General features: G+C 38.0%; 1 protein-coding gene across 2 annotated transcripts in view; it reads left to right on the top strand.

Moving 5' to 3' along the window:
• Window positions 1-16128, top strand: part of RELN (reelin) — an 865607-nt gene that overhangs the window by 712951 nt on the left and 136528 nt on the right. For both annotated transcript variants that reach the window (XM_073619618.1, XM_073619617.1), the window contains exons 32-38: window positions 2223-2381; window positions 4104-4292; window positions 5523-5796; window positions 6642-6782; window positions 11942-12119; window positions 12483-12567; window positions 14002-14184. In XM_073619618.1, the coding sequence (XP_073475719.1) occupies window positions 2223-2381; window positions 4104-4292; window positions 5523-5796; window positions 6642-6782; window positions 11942-12119; window positions 12483-12567; window positions 14002-14184 (1209 nt within the window). The remainder of the gene's footprint in view (window positions 1-2222; window positions 2382-4103; window positions 4293-5522; window positions 5797-6641; window positions 6783-11941; window positions 12120-12482; window positions 12568-14001; window positions 14185-16128) is intronic.

The following is a 16128-nucleotide window of genomic DNA, read 5'->3' as shown; positions in this document are numbered from 1 at the left end:
TCCTCCCTCCCCCCCTAAGAACTGTCAACACCATCTCCCCAAAAGCCTATACCCTCCCAAACCGAACACCCTTTAAACCTTCTCCTAATACAGCAAACCCTATGGCCCTCTTTCTGGTAGCTGGGACAGAGGCGACTATATAAGCTGAAACCCCCCTTAAACTGATGGAACCCCTGATGTATGCACCTGTATGCTAAATGAGCCTATATACAATGTAATCATGGGACTCAATCAAAACCAGAGAACCTGTATGTGGTAGCACTGCCCCCTGAAGCCACAGTGGGCGAATGCAGTGCATAACCATAATACAGATATACCTAAGGAGAACGCTGCAACTAGATAGTATATGGCATCTCTACATGAGAGTAAATGCAGTCCATCTAAAGTCATCAGGTGTAAATAATGCGACTCAAATAGAGGTTGTCGTCTCTGTAGGTTCCTTCAGTCTATAGGTACAATATTGGACCAAGCCACTCCCAAGATTATATAGTTCACTACCACACACTATAATCCACAATATGCTAGGGACAGTGTGATGGAACCAAACAGCAGGACAAAAGTGAAAACACCTTAATGCAAGAGGCAGATCGTAACTCCCATATGCTGTAGCTGGTGTGGCCAGTGCTATACTTAAGGCCCAGCGGCTGTGGGTACCATACTGCACTTCTGATAAAACCAGTCTACCAGTGCTAGGGGTCGGGGTTATTCACAGTCCCACTGTAGTTGTCTCACGGTTCCACTGTGTATCTCAGACTCCGAGCATCCAGGCTCTTGATATGCTGACAAGTGGTGTGGAAGTGGTGATGGTAAACCACGTGCAATCTGCAGGTGGACTCAGTAGCCCCTTGGGTGAGTGGCATATAATGCGCTGATGATAGCTAGTATCCCATGGCTGTACAATGGCTGCAACAGTTCTCAGTGCCTCTGAGGGATTCTGGTATAGAATCCAATCATAGATGATAGCGTGCGGTGTGTATGAGGGGCCCGTCCTTGTGTTGTCTACATGTTTTGTTCCACCCCCCGACATTCGTCAGGACGTATGTCAGTATGAGAAATAATGCCCCATCGTTGGTGTCAGTAGGAGAAATAGTACCCCATCATTGGTGTCCAGTGGTAGCAATAGTGCCCGCAGGCCCCAGTTTGGAGACCACTGGCCTAAATGATCACAGGAGAAAAGCAAATGCCTACATGTGTGATGAGAAAATATGTACTAGAAGTACTGTTTTCTTTTTCCCTCCAGGATTTTATCATGAATAGTGTTAAATATAAATTAATTCCCCATGGGGTCAAACTTAGTAGCTGAGCCACCTAAGGGATTTTGTTTAACTATATGTATCAATGTTATCAGATTTCTTTTTTTATCAGAATGTAGTCAAGTAATAAAGGCTTTGGGGTAGATGTCTCCCTAACAACATTGGGTGCAAAGACATCTTCCCATTGGGGTTGATTTACTAAAAGTAAATAGGCTGCTCACTTTGAAAGATCGTTTTCCCCAAAGCTTAGTGAATATGGTGAAAAATTCACTTTGCAAAGAATACCCAGTCATGTGCAAAGAAAATAAAAAACAGCATTTTTGCTAGCAAATGATGGGATGATGGAAGTCATCAGAACTTCAGCTCATTCACTAAGCTCTGGGGAAAATTCCATAGCAAGGTGAACAATCTATTTGCTTTTAGCAAATTAACTGCTTTGTCTTTAGAGCACGGGCAAGCTGCTGTTTCTGTGACTTTTCCTTACGGCCTAAAGTAACCAATGTGTAACCAATCAGCATTCATTTTTATTAAGTCAGAACAGCAAAAGTTGAATGCTGGTATTATGCTTGTATTTTGCTCTTTTTGCAGTAAACCGATCTGTGTTACCCTGGTATACAGATAGCCACTAAAGAGAGATTGTACAAATCTGTATATTTGATATAATCATCATAAATGTGTAAAAAGATCATCTTGATTGGTTGTAAATTACATTCAACATTATTACTGAATAAGAAGAAAACAATACTCAATCAACGTATATCAATTGCAAACTTTCACACGTTTTCAGTTCCATCCAAAGCCAAAATATACAGTACGATGTTTATATGACTTTTTGACATTTGTAACAAGTTAATATGAGATTTGGTCCTATACCTCATTTATTTTTTTAAACCAGGATGAAGAACAATTTTTCCTATATATGAAAGTTGCTCATATCTGTAAACAATCATGTATTTTGCTGTTTTTAAGGTATTGTTGTTCAATACACAAATGACAATGGCATTAGCTGGAATTTATTGCGTGAGCTGGATTTCCTATCTTATCTGGAGCCACAAATAATCTCCATAGAATTACCACGCGATGCAAAGACTTCTACAACTGCGTTCCGATGGTGGCAGCCGCAGCATGGTGGGTCCTGTAAGAGGTTTTATCTTGGAAGCGTTCTCTTATGCCACCTCATTTATCTCTGTCAAAACATCAACTATTCCAATGTAGAGTATGCAAATTACAAAATAGTGCATTGTGTGATTTTTTCCTTTAGCTATACAGTGAGAAAAAAAAGTATTTGATCCCCTGCTGATTTTTTAGGTTTGCCCACTGACGAAAAATGTATCAGTCTATAATTTTGGTGGTAGGTTTATTTTAACAGTGTGAGACAGAATAATGATAAAAATATCCAGAAAAACGCATTTCAACAAAGTTATAAATTGATTTGCATTTTAATGAGTAAAATAAGTATTTTATCCCCTATCAATCAGCAATATTTCTGGCTTTCAGGTGTCTTCTATACAGGTAACAAGCTGAGATTAGAGCACTCCCTTAAAGGGAGTGCTCTAATCTCAGCTTGTTACCAGTATAAAAGACATCTGTCCACAGGAACAATCAATCAGATTCTAATATCTCCACCATGGCCAAGACCAAAGAGCTGTCCAAGGGGCTACAAGACCATCGCCAAGCAGCTTGATGAGAGGGTGACAACAGTTGGTGCAATTATTTGCAAATGGAAGAAACACAAAATAACCATCAATCTCCCTCGGACTGGGGCTCCATGGAAGATCTCACCTCATGGAGTTTCAGTGATCATGAGAACAGTGAGGAATCAGCCCAAAACTACACGGGAGAATCTTGTTAAATTTTAAAGCAGCTGGGACCATAGTCACCAATAAAACAATTGGTAACACACTACATTGTGAAGGACTGAAATCCTGCAGCTCCCGCAAGGTCCCCTTGCTCAAGAAAGCACATGTACAGGCCTGTCTGAAGTTTGCTAATGAACATCTGAATGATTTAGAGGAGAACTGAGTGAAAGTGTTGTGGTCAGATGAGACCAAAATCAAGCTCTTTGGCATCAACTCAACTCACCGTGTTTGGAGGAGGAGGAATGCTGCCTATGACCCCAAGAACCCTATCCCCACTGTCAAACATGGAGGTGGAAACATTATGCTTTGGGGGTGTTTTTTTGCTAAGGGGACAGGACAATCTCATCAAAGGAACGATGGACGGGGCCATGTACCGTCAAATCTTGGGCGTGAACCTCCTTCCCTCAGCCAGGGCATTGAAAATGGGTCGTGGATGGGTATTCCAGCATGACAATGACTAAAATCACATCGCCAAGGCAACAACGGAGTGGCTCAAGAAGAAGCACATTAAAGTCCTGGAGTGGCCTAGCCAGTCTCCAGACATTAATCCCATAGAAAATATGTGGAGGGAGCTGAAGGTACCAAACGTCAGCTTCGAAACCTTAATTACTTGGAGAGGATTTGCAAAGAGGAGTAGGACAAAATCCCTCCTGAGATGTGTGCAAACTTGGTGGCTAAATACAAGAAACATCTGACCTCTGTGATTGTCAACAAGGGTTTTGCCACCAAGTACTAAATCATGTTTTGCGAAGGGGCCAAATATTTATTTCACTCATTAAAATGCAAATCAATTTAGAACTTTTTTAAAATGTGTTTTTCTGGATTTTTTTGTTATTCTGTCTCTCACTGTTAAAATAGCCCTACCAATAAAATTTTAGACTGATCATGTCTTTGTCAGTTGGAAACTTCCAACTACAACACTGAACACTGCATTATATATTTGTTTTGTATTGTGACTATGTTCCTGTATTAACTATAATAATTATTTCAGGGAGACAATCAGGCCAGTGGGCACTAGATGATGTCCTCATTGGAATGAATGACAGTTCCCGGACTGGGTTCCAGGACAGGTTTGATGGCTCTGTAGATTTGCAAGCAAACTGGTACCGAATCCAAGGAGGCCAAGTAGACATTGATTGTTTGTCTATGGATACTGCCCTCGTTTTTTCTGAGAACACAGGTACATGTCTTAAAATGTGGATTGTAAATGTAAATCTAAACTCTCTTTGTCAATTGTTTTATGCATGATGAATTACTTTAATGTATGCCTATACATCACCCCAAAATGCTGTTGCAAATACTTGTTGGAGAAAAATTTTGAATCCATTTTTTTGGATCCTTTCTAACAGCTAAAAAAAATGTAAAAACACCCCTAATTGGGTTATGTGTTCATTAAAGATTGCATATATTTTGTATAGTAATAGAGAGAAGTGAGGAAATTTGAGATGTGTGAATCACAAGACTATCTGAACAAAACATAAAATTTTGGCAGGTGAAATAATTCACATACTTTACCCAGTAGTGTTTTTATGAATATTTTACATATAGTTCAGCATGTGCATAATTCATTACATACAGAGTAAATGATTTGAGTACAAATGATTGTTGTTTGTTGTATATGGGTATTTATATCCTTTAATCTTTTGCACCAGTTCTATATATACCTATGCCATGGCCAGGGTTGTCAGGTAGCAAGCAGTCACATACACATCCTGTTGCTAACACTGTGTATAGTAAAAGGCTCCAGACTGCAGCTTTACCTGCACAGTTTGGGGTTTTCTTGGTGGAAAAATGACTTATGCCGTGTACACACCACCGGGCTTCCCGACAGAAAAAGTCTGATGGGAGCTCTTGGTCAGACATTCCGACCGTGTGTATGCCCCATCTGACTTTTTCTGTCTGCATTTCTGATGGACTCAGATATAGAACATGTTCTAAATCTTTCCGTCGGAAATGCCGACGGAGTTTAGCCCGTGAACGCGGCATTACAGTTCACCCATTTTAGGTCCACAAACCTAGAACCAATTTTCTACCAGAACAGTGCAGTGGTTTTCCCTACTTTTCTGGTCATGCTGTTGTAAAGATGGAAAATATCTCTTTCAGCCAATCCATCATAGCACCATGTGGTTTGTTATGGTGAAATTTAGGCTAGACAGTCAACTGCTGTAAGGGGCACAATGAAAAAATCTGGCCCTGTGTACAAGTGTACCACTGTAGATCATGGAAAATAGTTTTTGTTAACTTTTTACTTTTTTCAATTTTAATATAAATGTTTTCTTTGTTTGTACTTAGTTTAGAGCAGAGCAGATTACATGCTATTTTTTAAAGATCACATTGAAATATGACTCAGCTACAGGAACAATGAAAATTACAAGATGGTTTATAATGCATTATTTCATTTGTACTACAGGGAAGCCTCGATATGTAGAGACATGGGATTTCCATGTGATGCCATCCAGTTCTCTACAGTTTGAATTGAGCATGGGCTGTAGTAAGCCATTTAGTGATTCTCACACAGTTCAGTTACAATATTCACTAAATAATGGAAGAGATTGGCACCAGGTTACTGAGGAGTGTGTGCCACCCAGCATTGGCTGCTTACATTATACAGAGAGCTCTGTATACTTATCTGAGAGGTTCCAAAGTTGGAAACGGATTACCGTATATCTTCCACCATCAACCATGTAAGTGTACGGATGCTTTATAACTCATTGAGCAGACTAGTACATTGCTAAAACAGAATGTCTGTGTATTATTTATATTTTTATAAAATATAATACATGGGGGCGGTCATATTTGCACATTACATGTGCAAGTTCTGCGTTCTAGCACTACATGATAATTGTGCTTCATTGCACCTTCCCATGATGCATGTGTATGGGTTGCCAAATATTTTTCAACAAATATATCTACTTTTAAAACAACAAAAAATGAAAGTGTAAGAAAGCATAATGTGAAAGTCATACAAAAATACTTTCTTGTCTTGTATGGACACATCAGTACTTTAATTCACTCGTGAACACCCATTTTCAATTATTTCAATGTACATGATTATTTTAGTAAATTATCCACAATTCTATACACTTAACACTTTTTTTTAGTTGGGCTGTAGATGTATCAATATACAGTAATAATGTCGCAGATAAACTACTACTACTATAAAATGTTCCTGTTTTTTTTTTCAAATGCTTTACATCTTCCAATGAATATTGAAAGTGATAATACAGAAGATTGAAAAACACATTTGTACATAAACACTGTTAAACTCACTGTGCCTTTTCAGACTTATGAAAGCAGTCATTGTTAAATACTGTACATACAAGATCAAGAACGCTGTGGAGTTAAATTAATTTGGCTTAATACAAATTGAACGTACTTTGTTTCTACTGGAAAAACTTTAGCTTAATGTTTATGTATTAAATATGTACCAAACGCAAATAAATTATTGACCATTAACTCATGCAGTATTGATTGTAAACTGCAATATAATTGTGCACTGTAAAATGGATGTGCTTGGATTTTATCATAGCTCTCCAAGGACTCGCTTCAGATGGATACAGAGTAGCTATGGGCCTGGTACTGATGCATGGGCCATTGATAACATTATTCTTTCTTCTGGATGCCCTTGGATGTGTTCAGGACATGGTGTGTGTGATTCAGGGCACTGTGTGTAAGTATTAAAACGTTTATGCAATCGATGTACAGAAAAAAATATATTTAAGATAGGATACATTTGGTAAATGTATTTATATTATGATTATAAGGGCTGCTACTAATGGTGCAGCACATTTTATAAAACTATTCAGAGCACAAAAGCACAACAGCCTCAGACAGAAGTCTCTAAATATAGCTTAAAACTACACTCCAGGCAAAGATCACATTACATAGAGGAAAATACATATATGGGAGCTGTTTACCTGCCATGTGCACATCTGGAAGGATGACACCACTTTTTCTGTTAAATTTATGAATGTAGTGGTTTCAGTTCTCCATTCTCAGCCTGTTGTTAGTGATGGAGTGGCAGAAGACTGATGAGGTTATTTCCATGTTTAATATACTCCTCTCCAACCAGCTTGTTAATTGTCAAAATATTTGCATACGGTATGCGTGAGGTGGCTCCCACTGCTACCCTTCCCAGTCTCAGTGCTGCTGCATTGGTGATTACTGGAGGCTGATACTAATGTTTTTCCAAGTACTTACACTCGCACTAGCATTTATTATTGAATATAGAGCTACATTATATTTTGTCATTCATATCAGCCTGGAATTCTTGCACTGCAACATTTTGAGGCGTGAAAAAGTAGTTTGAAGCTGTACAACTTACAGTGATAACATTGCTGTTGAGGTAATAAAGCAGTTCATGATTAACTAAAGATAATAAGCGAATATAGAATAATAACAAAAACATTTAAAAAAATAAGCAAAAGTTTTTGTTTTTTTTAATTTAATATAATTTAATTTAATTATATATTGTATTATTCACTTATGCAATGCTGGCTTTGTTCTTTTCTGCTAAAATCACTTTATAGATAAATTTACAATGTTCACAGGGACATGGAAAGTTCAATAGGTATATAAAAGCGAACTAGTGCGCAAAGACCACAATAGTGAACAAGAAACTAATTATTGGGACTGACGGTAAAATACCCGATAGAGAGCCGCCAACACAGGTGGGTCCACTCAGCTCCCCCAGGATAGAATATTAAATAGAGATGTGTGGCGCTACTCCATCAATCAGTATCAAACAGATAATCCGAAATTCCAACTAGACTTATCTAGGATATAGGGTGAAGTTGGTAGAGTGAATTCCACCCCCTATAATCAATGCCAGGAAATAATATATTGACTTAAAAAAGATGTCACCATATATGGGTTGATCAAAGAGGAGATCAATTCTACAGAGTGGAGATGGGAAAATAAATACCAATAATAAAAATCAATAAGCTATCTCAGTGCCCAGAAAATTCAATATGAATAGTATAAGCCACCTCACATCAAGTGACCAATTAGAAAGTAGATCTGTGAATAAGCTAGCTTCCCAAAATATTTGAAACAACCAAAATCCTTAATCATAAACGAAATTAACAATGTGGCGCAAGTGCCAGCTGAAAATCAAATATAATCTAGTGCTGATATCAAAATAAAGTGAATCTTATAAGTGAACCAATATAATGGACTGATATAAAGTGCAAAAAAATCCCTATAATAGAATGATTTTGACATATAATCCCCAATATAATAATACAATCATAACATAATAAACATCCTAATATAATATCGGTAAATCAAACGTGTAAAATTTATAAAAAAATAAAAGTATTTTTTTGGGTACAATAGGACAGATAATCCCACAATAGAGATGCTGTCCCCAATAGTGACAATAGTGCAGTATAGTCCATACAACAAGTGCAATTGTGATAAGTGATTTCCACAGGTGACAGTCTTTAAATAAAGTGCAAATTGTGCAATGACTGGTAACGCGTCAGGGTAGGAGGAGTCAGGTGCCAACGCTTCTCGGGGACGGCCGAACCCGGAAGCTTTACACATCCACTGATCGCTGTGTTTTTAAATGTAAGTTATTCTATTTTGCATTGAATTACTGCACCATGAGACCTCTCCTTTGTTCCTAAATAACTGCTGGGAATGCTGGGATTGCTGTGAGCTGCGGGAGGAGTTGCAGAGAGACAGACCCATTGATGCTAAGGAGGCGCTTCATGTGATACATCCTCTCCTAGAAAATTTATCCGCTCTACTTGGCCCATTTGGGGGCCGCTGCTGGAGGTGAGAGGCTGGGGGAAACAGTGGGAGATGCACTAGAACGTGCATAGAAGAAAAAAACCAGTTATTGCACAATTTGCACTTTATTTAAAGACTGTCACCTGTGGAAATCACTTATCACAATTGCACTTGTTGTATGGACTATACTGCACTATTGTCACTATTGGGGACAGCATCTCTATTGTGGGATTATCTGTCCTATTGTACCCAAAAAAAATTTTTATTTTTTTATAAATTTTACACGTTTGATTTACCGATATTATATTAGGATGTTTATTATGTTATGATTGTATTATTATATTGGGGATTATATGTCAAAATCATTCTATTATAGGGATTTTTTTGCACTTTATATCAGTCTATTATATTGGTTCACTTATAAGATTCACTTTATTTTGATATCAGCACTAGATTATATTTGATTTTCAGCTGGCACTTGCGCCACATTGTTAATTTCGTTTATGATTAAGGATTTTGGTTGTTTCAAATATTTTGGGAAGCTAGCTTATTCACAGATCTACTTTCTAATTGGTCACTTGATGTGAGGTGGCTTATACTATTCATATTGAATTTTCTGGGCACTGAGATAGCTTATTGATTTTTATTATTGTTATTTATTTTCCCATCTCCACTCTGTAGAATTGATCTCCTCTTTGATCAACCCATATATGGTGACATCTTTTTTAAGTCAATATATTATTTCCTGGCATTGATTATAGGGGGTGGAGTTCACTCTACCAACTTCACCCTATATCCTAGATAAGTCTAGTTGGAATTTCGGATTATCTGTTTGATACTGATTGATGGAGTAGCGCCACACATCTCTATTTAATATGGAAAGTTCAAGCTTCTCAAATTTTCCCACTGTTTCTGGTATAGATAGTTAATCAATGATAATTGAGAATCCAAAGAGTTTCCAAAATACATTCCACTAGAAATCTTGTTTGAAAGTTAATATTTAAAGTATAACTAATGGCAAAACTTGGAGTGGAGATAGATCAGAACACCTCTTATGTTTTTATTGCTGCTTGTGTCACCATTAGGGAGATTCACTAAAAAGTGAAACTTAAAGAAAATCACAAATCTTACAATTGGGGACACTAGTTCTGGTGACCTTGGGGGCCCAAATAATTCCTCTCATTTCCTGTGGCTATGGGACAGGAAGTGAGGGGAAATCTCCCCAATGGGGCACAAATGGCAAAAAAAACTGACAAGAGCTATCACCCTCCTTTATCCAAATTGAAAAAAAGGTTTTGTGTATAGTTCTACTTAAAGCATTAATCTATCTTTATTCACAAAATTCAAAGAGATTATACTCCAGGTAATGATCCCGCATTCACTCCATCCTTGCACTCTGGAGATGAAGGGTGCCGGCTCAGCAACAGCAATTAACGGAGAAAAGAAAAATGGACGGCCGCACTCCAATATAACACCTTTATTGATATGAATTGATCCATACACCAACAGAGGCACAGGTACAGATGATATGTGACGCATTTCGACCCCAATCTGTTTTATATACAGTACTTATAATCCATTGGTCACCTGACCAAACGTATCCTTTGCAGATTGCGATCAGGTGCAGTCCTCCAAAGCTTTCACACACATAAAAGAGGGAATAGGTGTGGAGGCGATCAGTGCAAATAGCATGTTGAAATTAACCCATGAAAAGGAGAATTAAAATTGTTCATAAATACGGGTCTAATAAATGAACTCCAAGTTTCATTTGATGCACTGGTATACCAAAGAATGACACACCGTGCCCATGTATCTAATAAACACTTAATAAAAACAATGAGTGAAAATTATACATAAATATGTGCACATAAATATAATTGCATCATTTAAAAATGTGTGAATCTAAAAAACCTATACACACACATGTATATGTGGTCAAAGTCCGCCAAATGGTGTCTAAAGGGGAATTCTTCCCAAATGGCAGAATGATGAGAAACATATACATATGCGCAATTTGTAGTTGGTGGGTAAGTGATCATTTGCAGCTCATTTATATAGACCCTTATTTATGAACAATTTTCATTCTCCTTTTCATGAGTTAATTTCAACATGCTATTTGCACTGATCGCCTACACACCCATTCCCTCTTTCATGTGTGTGAAAGCTTTGGAGGACTGCACCTGATCGCAATCTGGAAAGGATACGTTTGGTCAGGTGACCAATGGATTATACGTATATATAAAACAGATTGGGGTCAGTGGTCCTACAGCTATGATTAAGCACCACTAACGGTGCGAAGCACATCAGCTATCATCTGTACCTGTGCCTCTGTTGGTGTATTGATCAATTCATATCAATAAAGGTGTTATATAGGACTGCGGCCGTCCATTTTCCTTTTCTCCATTAATATCTTTATTCACAGCCACCTCTAGTTCTGTTTGTGTTTTGCACAGAACTAAAGTACCTTTTTATGCAAACACTCTGAAATTGCAAGTTACATTTTGCACATGCATACATACTTCAAGTGCGTTCAGGGTTTTTAGCATCCATATGCCATCTTCCCTAATCTGCACACCTGCATAAGTGAGAGGTAATGAAGGGGTGCTACCATCTAGAGGAAGTGATGTAATAATTTCCAAGTTCTCTGTAGGAACTGGTCATGTTATAGGGCTGCTCTATATCCACCCTAATCCTCCTTCTCTCCTGCTCTTTTAGTAGACACCCGTTACTATTTTTACAAAATTCAGCTGTCAACAAATTAAAGAGAACACAGAGTGGGACTGGACAGAGCCACACTGTTCTGAGCAGTGATGTCTGTTATGCAAATATAGTAGCATAATATCATGTTATGAGGGAAACATTGTGAGCCTATGACATCTGGGCTGTTCTACCATCAGAGCTAAAGTCAACAGGCCAAAAAGAATTCCAGGTCCTCAACTGTACCTGCACAGCACCTGGGAGACTTTCTAGAAAATCCACATAGTTTTGATGCACTATATTTAATTTGGAATTCGACTGTTCCCATTAAAAATAAAAACCTGTTGTTTGCTTTTAATAGTGCGGTCAATAATATTAGTGTTTGCTTTATTCCAGGTGTGACAGAGGTTTTGGTGGTGCATACTGTGTCCCAATTGCACCTTTACCTTCAATTCTGAAAGATGACTTTAATAATAACCTGCATCCTGACTTGTGGCCTGAGGTGTATGGGATAGAGCGTGGAAACCTAAATGGAGAAACAATTAAATCTGGAACGGCACTTATATTTAAAGGGGTAAGGACCTACTTTAAATGCCATTGGTTGGCTGGGTATTTGTTTCATTATATTGATATACAGTATACATTATTTTATAGCCAAGACAAGACCAACTAAACAGGTTTTTATGTTCAATGAATGTAGGTCATATTTGTTTAAAAGTTCTTTAAAAATTAAGGTAACTCCTGTTTGGGGTAGTATTACTGCATGGCAGCTCTTTACAGAAGCCACAAAAAACAATACATTCATCCTAAAATGTTCTGCTTTCTCAATACTATTTAATACTATTTCAAGCCAACGCCTCATCTTACCTACAACCTAGTCATGTTAGTTGTCCAATGTGAACCTATCATTTTGTAAATTAATGTTATTTATTTTCAGGAAGGATCCAGAATGATTGTTTCAAGAGATCTTGACTGTATGCACACATTATACATCCAGTTTTCATATAAATTCATTACCAAAGGTAGGTTTTATAGAATAAACAGTGAGTGGTAATGAAATAAAATTGGATATCTTTTTTTTTTATAAAACTGCAGTATGGCTGATTTGTAAAACCTAAGCAAAGGAAAACATCTGTACTTCTCACTGGAGTCTCACAGATGTTACGGACAGATGGCAACCATTTCATTCATTTTGACATGTGTATGCTAATAAGTAAACCCCAGGCTCTCCAGGATACCATGGATCATAGAGGGAGCAGTTAATTTTTTGAAAGGGATGGCTATCAATGGCAGGGTAGTGTATCCCTATTTAAAGTAAAGCTATTCCTTTCTGAGAGTCATTTTAGTATTTCCAAGCATAGGCAATCTGTCTTACTAGAATACGGAGGCAGTTTATAGTAATATAAGTCTAATTTATTTGTTTGCATTCTTCTGTATTTTAAATTTTACATAAAAATTTTAAGCATCAAAGGAAGCCATTTGTGAGCGGCCAGACTGGAGCATAGTTCAGCCTGGAGCATGCCCAGAGATCTTCAAGTATATACAGCGTTTGATCCCTGAAGACCCAGTTGTCAGTTTTGGTCACAATCACAATGTATGTGATATATCCTGAACTAAGGACCTGTATCCAGTGAACTTTCTGATTGTGACTAAATTTGGCATTGTGTCTTTGGAGACTTCATTCCATATGTTTGCTGTCCACAGAAAATTCATTCCATCCTAATGTGTTCTGAAAGTAGATGCAGGTATTTTTTTCTTGATGTATTTAGAGAAAAAGATATTTAATAATCTACAAAAATACATAGGGATTGATTTACTAAAACTGGAGAGTTCAAAATTTGGTGCAGCTGTGGATGGTAGCCAATCAGCCAACCAATTAAGCTTTGCCAAAAAAAAACATGCAATCTGATTTCTACGCAGTGCTACTCCAGATTTTGAATTCTACAGTTTTAGTAAATCAACACCATGATGATTGAATTGACCTACTTTTCCATTGATAAGCCAAATAAATGTTGAACTAGGCATCTACAATTTTTTGGAGTACTTATGATGTTGTCCTTTGTATAGTCAATCTCTAGCCAAAACCTTTTTTTGATTAGAGTGGGGAAAGGTTAAACCCCCCGACAGGTGTTTATTGCTGTCTTTGGTTGAGATTTACCATCTCTTCCAGTCCTGGTTACCACGCAGTAAGTGATGGGAAATCTCCCCACAGGGTCACACTTTCTACTCTTTCCTACACTGTGGCAGTCTGTGCTTCACTTGGAGAGAGCAGTATAGCTTTGCAAAGGTTCTTACCCTTTCGCATGCTACCCAAAACCAAATAAGAAAAGTTTTGATTGTATTTCGATATTAAGCATTTTTAAAAAATACTTTGTGATAATAAGCAAATAAATCCACCCATTTGTCTTTTTTATAATACCTTTTATGATCTATTCTATTTGTAATTTTTATTTTAGGAGTTCCAGAGAGGTCACACTCTGTTCTTCTTCAGTTCTCAGTTACAGGAGGCATCACCTGGCATCTCCTGGATGAATTTTATTTTACTCAAACTACTGATATCTTGTTTGTCAATGCTCCTCTGCCAGCAGCAGCTCAAACCAATGCCACTAGGTTTAGGCTTTGGCAACCTTACCACAATGGTATAGTATTTTTTTCACTGTATCTAAAGTATTCTTTGAAGAGGAACTTCACTCCTAACTTGATAGTTTTTCACTCCCTCATAATTTCTCCTATATGTAAATATAAAATATGTACTTCCTAGTCCATCTAGTCCACCGCTGTCTTCCTTTCAACCCAGTGTTCTTCTGTATCTCTGTGCTCCCATACCACCATCTTAGCTTGATATCTCACACATGTGCAGATATACCTCAGGTCTCCGCCAGTGTCTGTGCGTGCATGGAATTTCATGAAGTTCTCCCAAGCATGTGCAGACATGCTGCTCACCTCTGCCAGATCCCATTGACCTGCTGCTTTCTTTGTGTGCACAGGGGTTTCATGTCATTATATGTATATACAGGCTTGCTGGATGGCTCTGCCAGGTTCCATAGATCCTGCAGGGCATCTGCACATGTGTGAGATCGCGCTGCATACATAATGCTCGCCTTGGTGAGGATGCAGGAAGCTGATTTATTGTTAAAAAAACTGTTCCCTATTGTGTAAGACAGAGGGGGAGAAGCCAGAGGAGAGTGAGTCATATTTTTTGATGAAGGTCCACTTTAAAGCTGAACTCCAGGCACAAAAACTTTAATTTACATATAGTCCTCAATAGCCACAACGGATATAAATCCACTTTGTATGTATGTCTGTAGCAAATGCCTTTGTAAAGACAACTAGAAAAGCTACAATTTCCGGGGAAATTGTGTGAAGTGTTCTTGCCTCCACCAGTAGTCTACAAGCATTATCAAGCCTAGCAGATGAATGTATGACCACATGCATTTGGGGGTCTCAGCATCTTGACGTAGAATGGAGGTGAAGGTGTGCTATCTGTTTGATAATCAGTGTTAACAACCACTGTTTCCTGGCAACACTCATGTCCTGTTTATGCTTCACAACCACTGCTCAATACACAATACACTGGATCATGATAGCTATAATAACTGTGCAGTACTTCAAACGGTCGTATTTTAAAAACTATAAATCCTACAGCAAAGAGATTTATATTGTGAGAATCACAAGACCCAGACCTAGATTTTTATGCATAGTATGTCTCTGAAATATTAAAAATGAAGGCACAGTCGCAGTTTAGATATTGCCCTTCAAATTTGAAGGGGCTAGAGTGGAGTTTCAATGAATGTCAATGGACGGTGTGAGTTGCAAACAAATGGTCATATTGTGAAAACTATCAGGACTATGGCTTAGCCGTGGACATGTGTAGTGGCAGCAGGGATAGCTGAATGTTTTGATATAAGATTTGTGTAGGTGGGCTTGAAAATGAGGGAGTGGTGGCAGTTTAGAAATAATGTCCTTATTTTTCAGCTTTTGTCACCTCCCACTCTAGTTTTGAACATTTCCCCATTCATTCCTATGGGACCAATTTTGCCACAAAAACGACGGTATTTCGTGAACCATTTGGTGAAACGTTCCACAAAGTAATAGCACACCAATCGGGAACAATCCACATGTTTCGGTATATTACTTGTCTATGTAGTGTAAAAGTTGTGGGAGGAGTTGGGGTGGTAAATTTGGCTATAATAATAATAATATATATGTGCGATAACAGTAAGTGGTCTTGCTATGCAAGAACACTTAATTATTACCTTGTAATAGTAGCGGTGACATCATCACTGTTCAGAGAGAAAAGATGTAGGTGGGGCCCAACAGGCCCACTTATACAGGAAGCCTGCAGAAAGCTACAGGGCAGTGAATACAGGTCCAGTCACTCTGCATATGAAGAGAAAGCAGCAGTGGGAAGCTCCAGGACAAAGCAAAGTTTCATGCTGTATTACTTGTAATATGGAGAACCAGAGATCACCAGCCAGCCCCTTGTAAAAGTCAACAGTCTTTCAAAAACAAGCAAACAAAAATAGCTTCAACATTGGAACTGCAATCAGTCTATTCTTCTGGTGTAACAAAAACAGAATGGC

This window comes from Aquarana catesbeiana, linkage group LG03, assembly GCF_042186555.1.
Source record: "Aquarana catesbeiana isolate 2022-GZ linkage group LG03, ASM4218655v1, whole genome shotgun sequence".
Taxonomy (NCBI): Eukaryota; Metazoa; Chordata; class Amphibia; order Anura; family Ranidae; genus Aquarana; species Aquarana catesbeiana.
The sequence above is the reverse complement of the archived record's forward strand: the minus strand, read 5'-3'. Positions and strand labels throughout refer to the sequence as shown.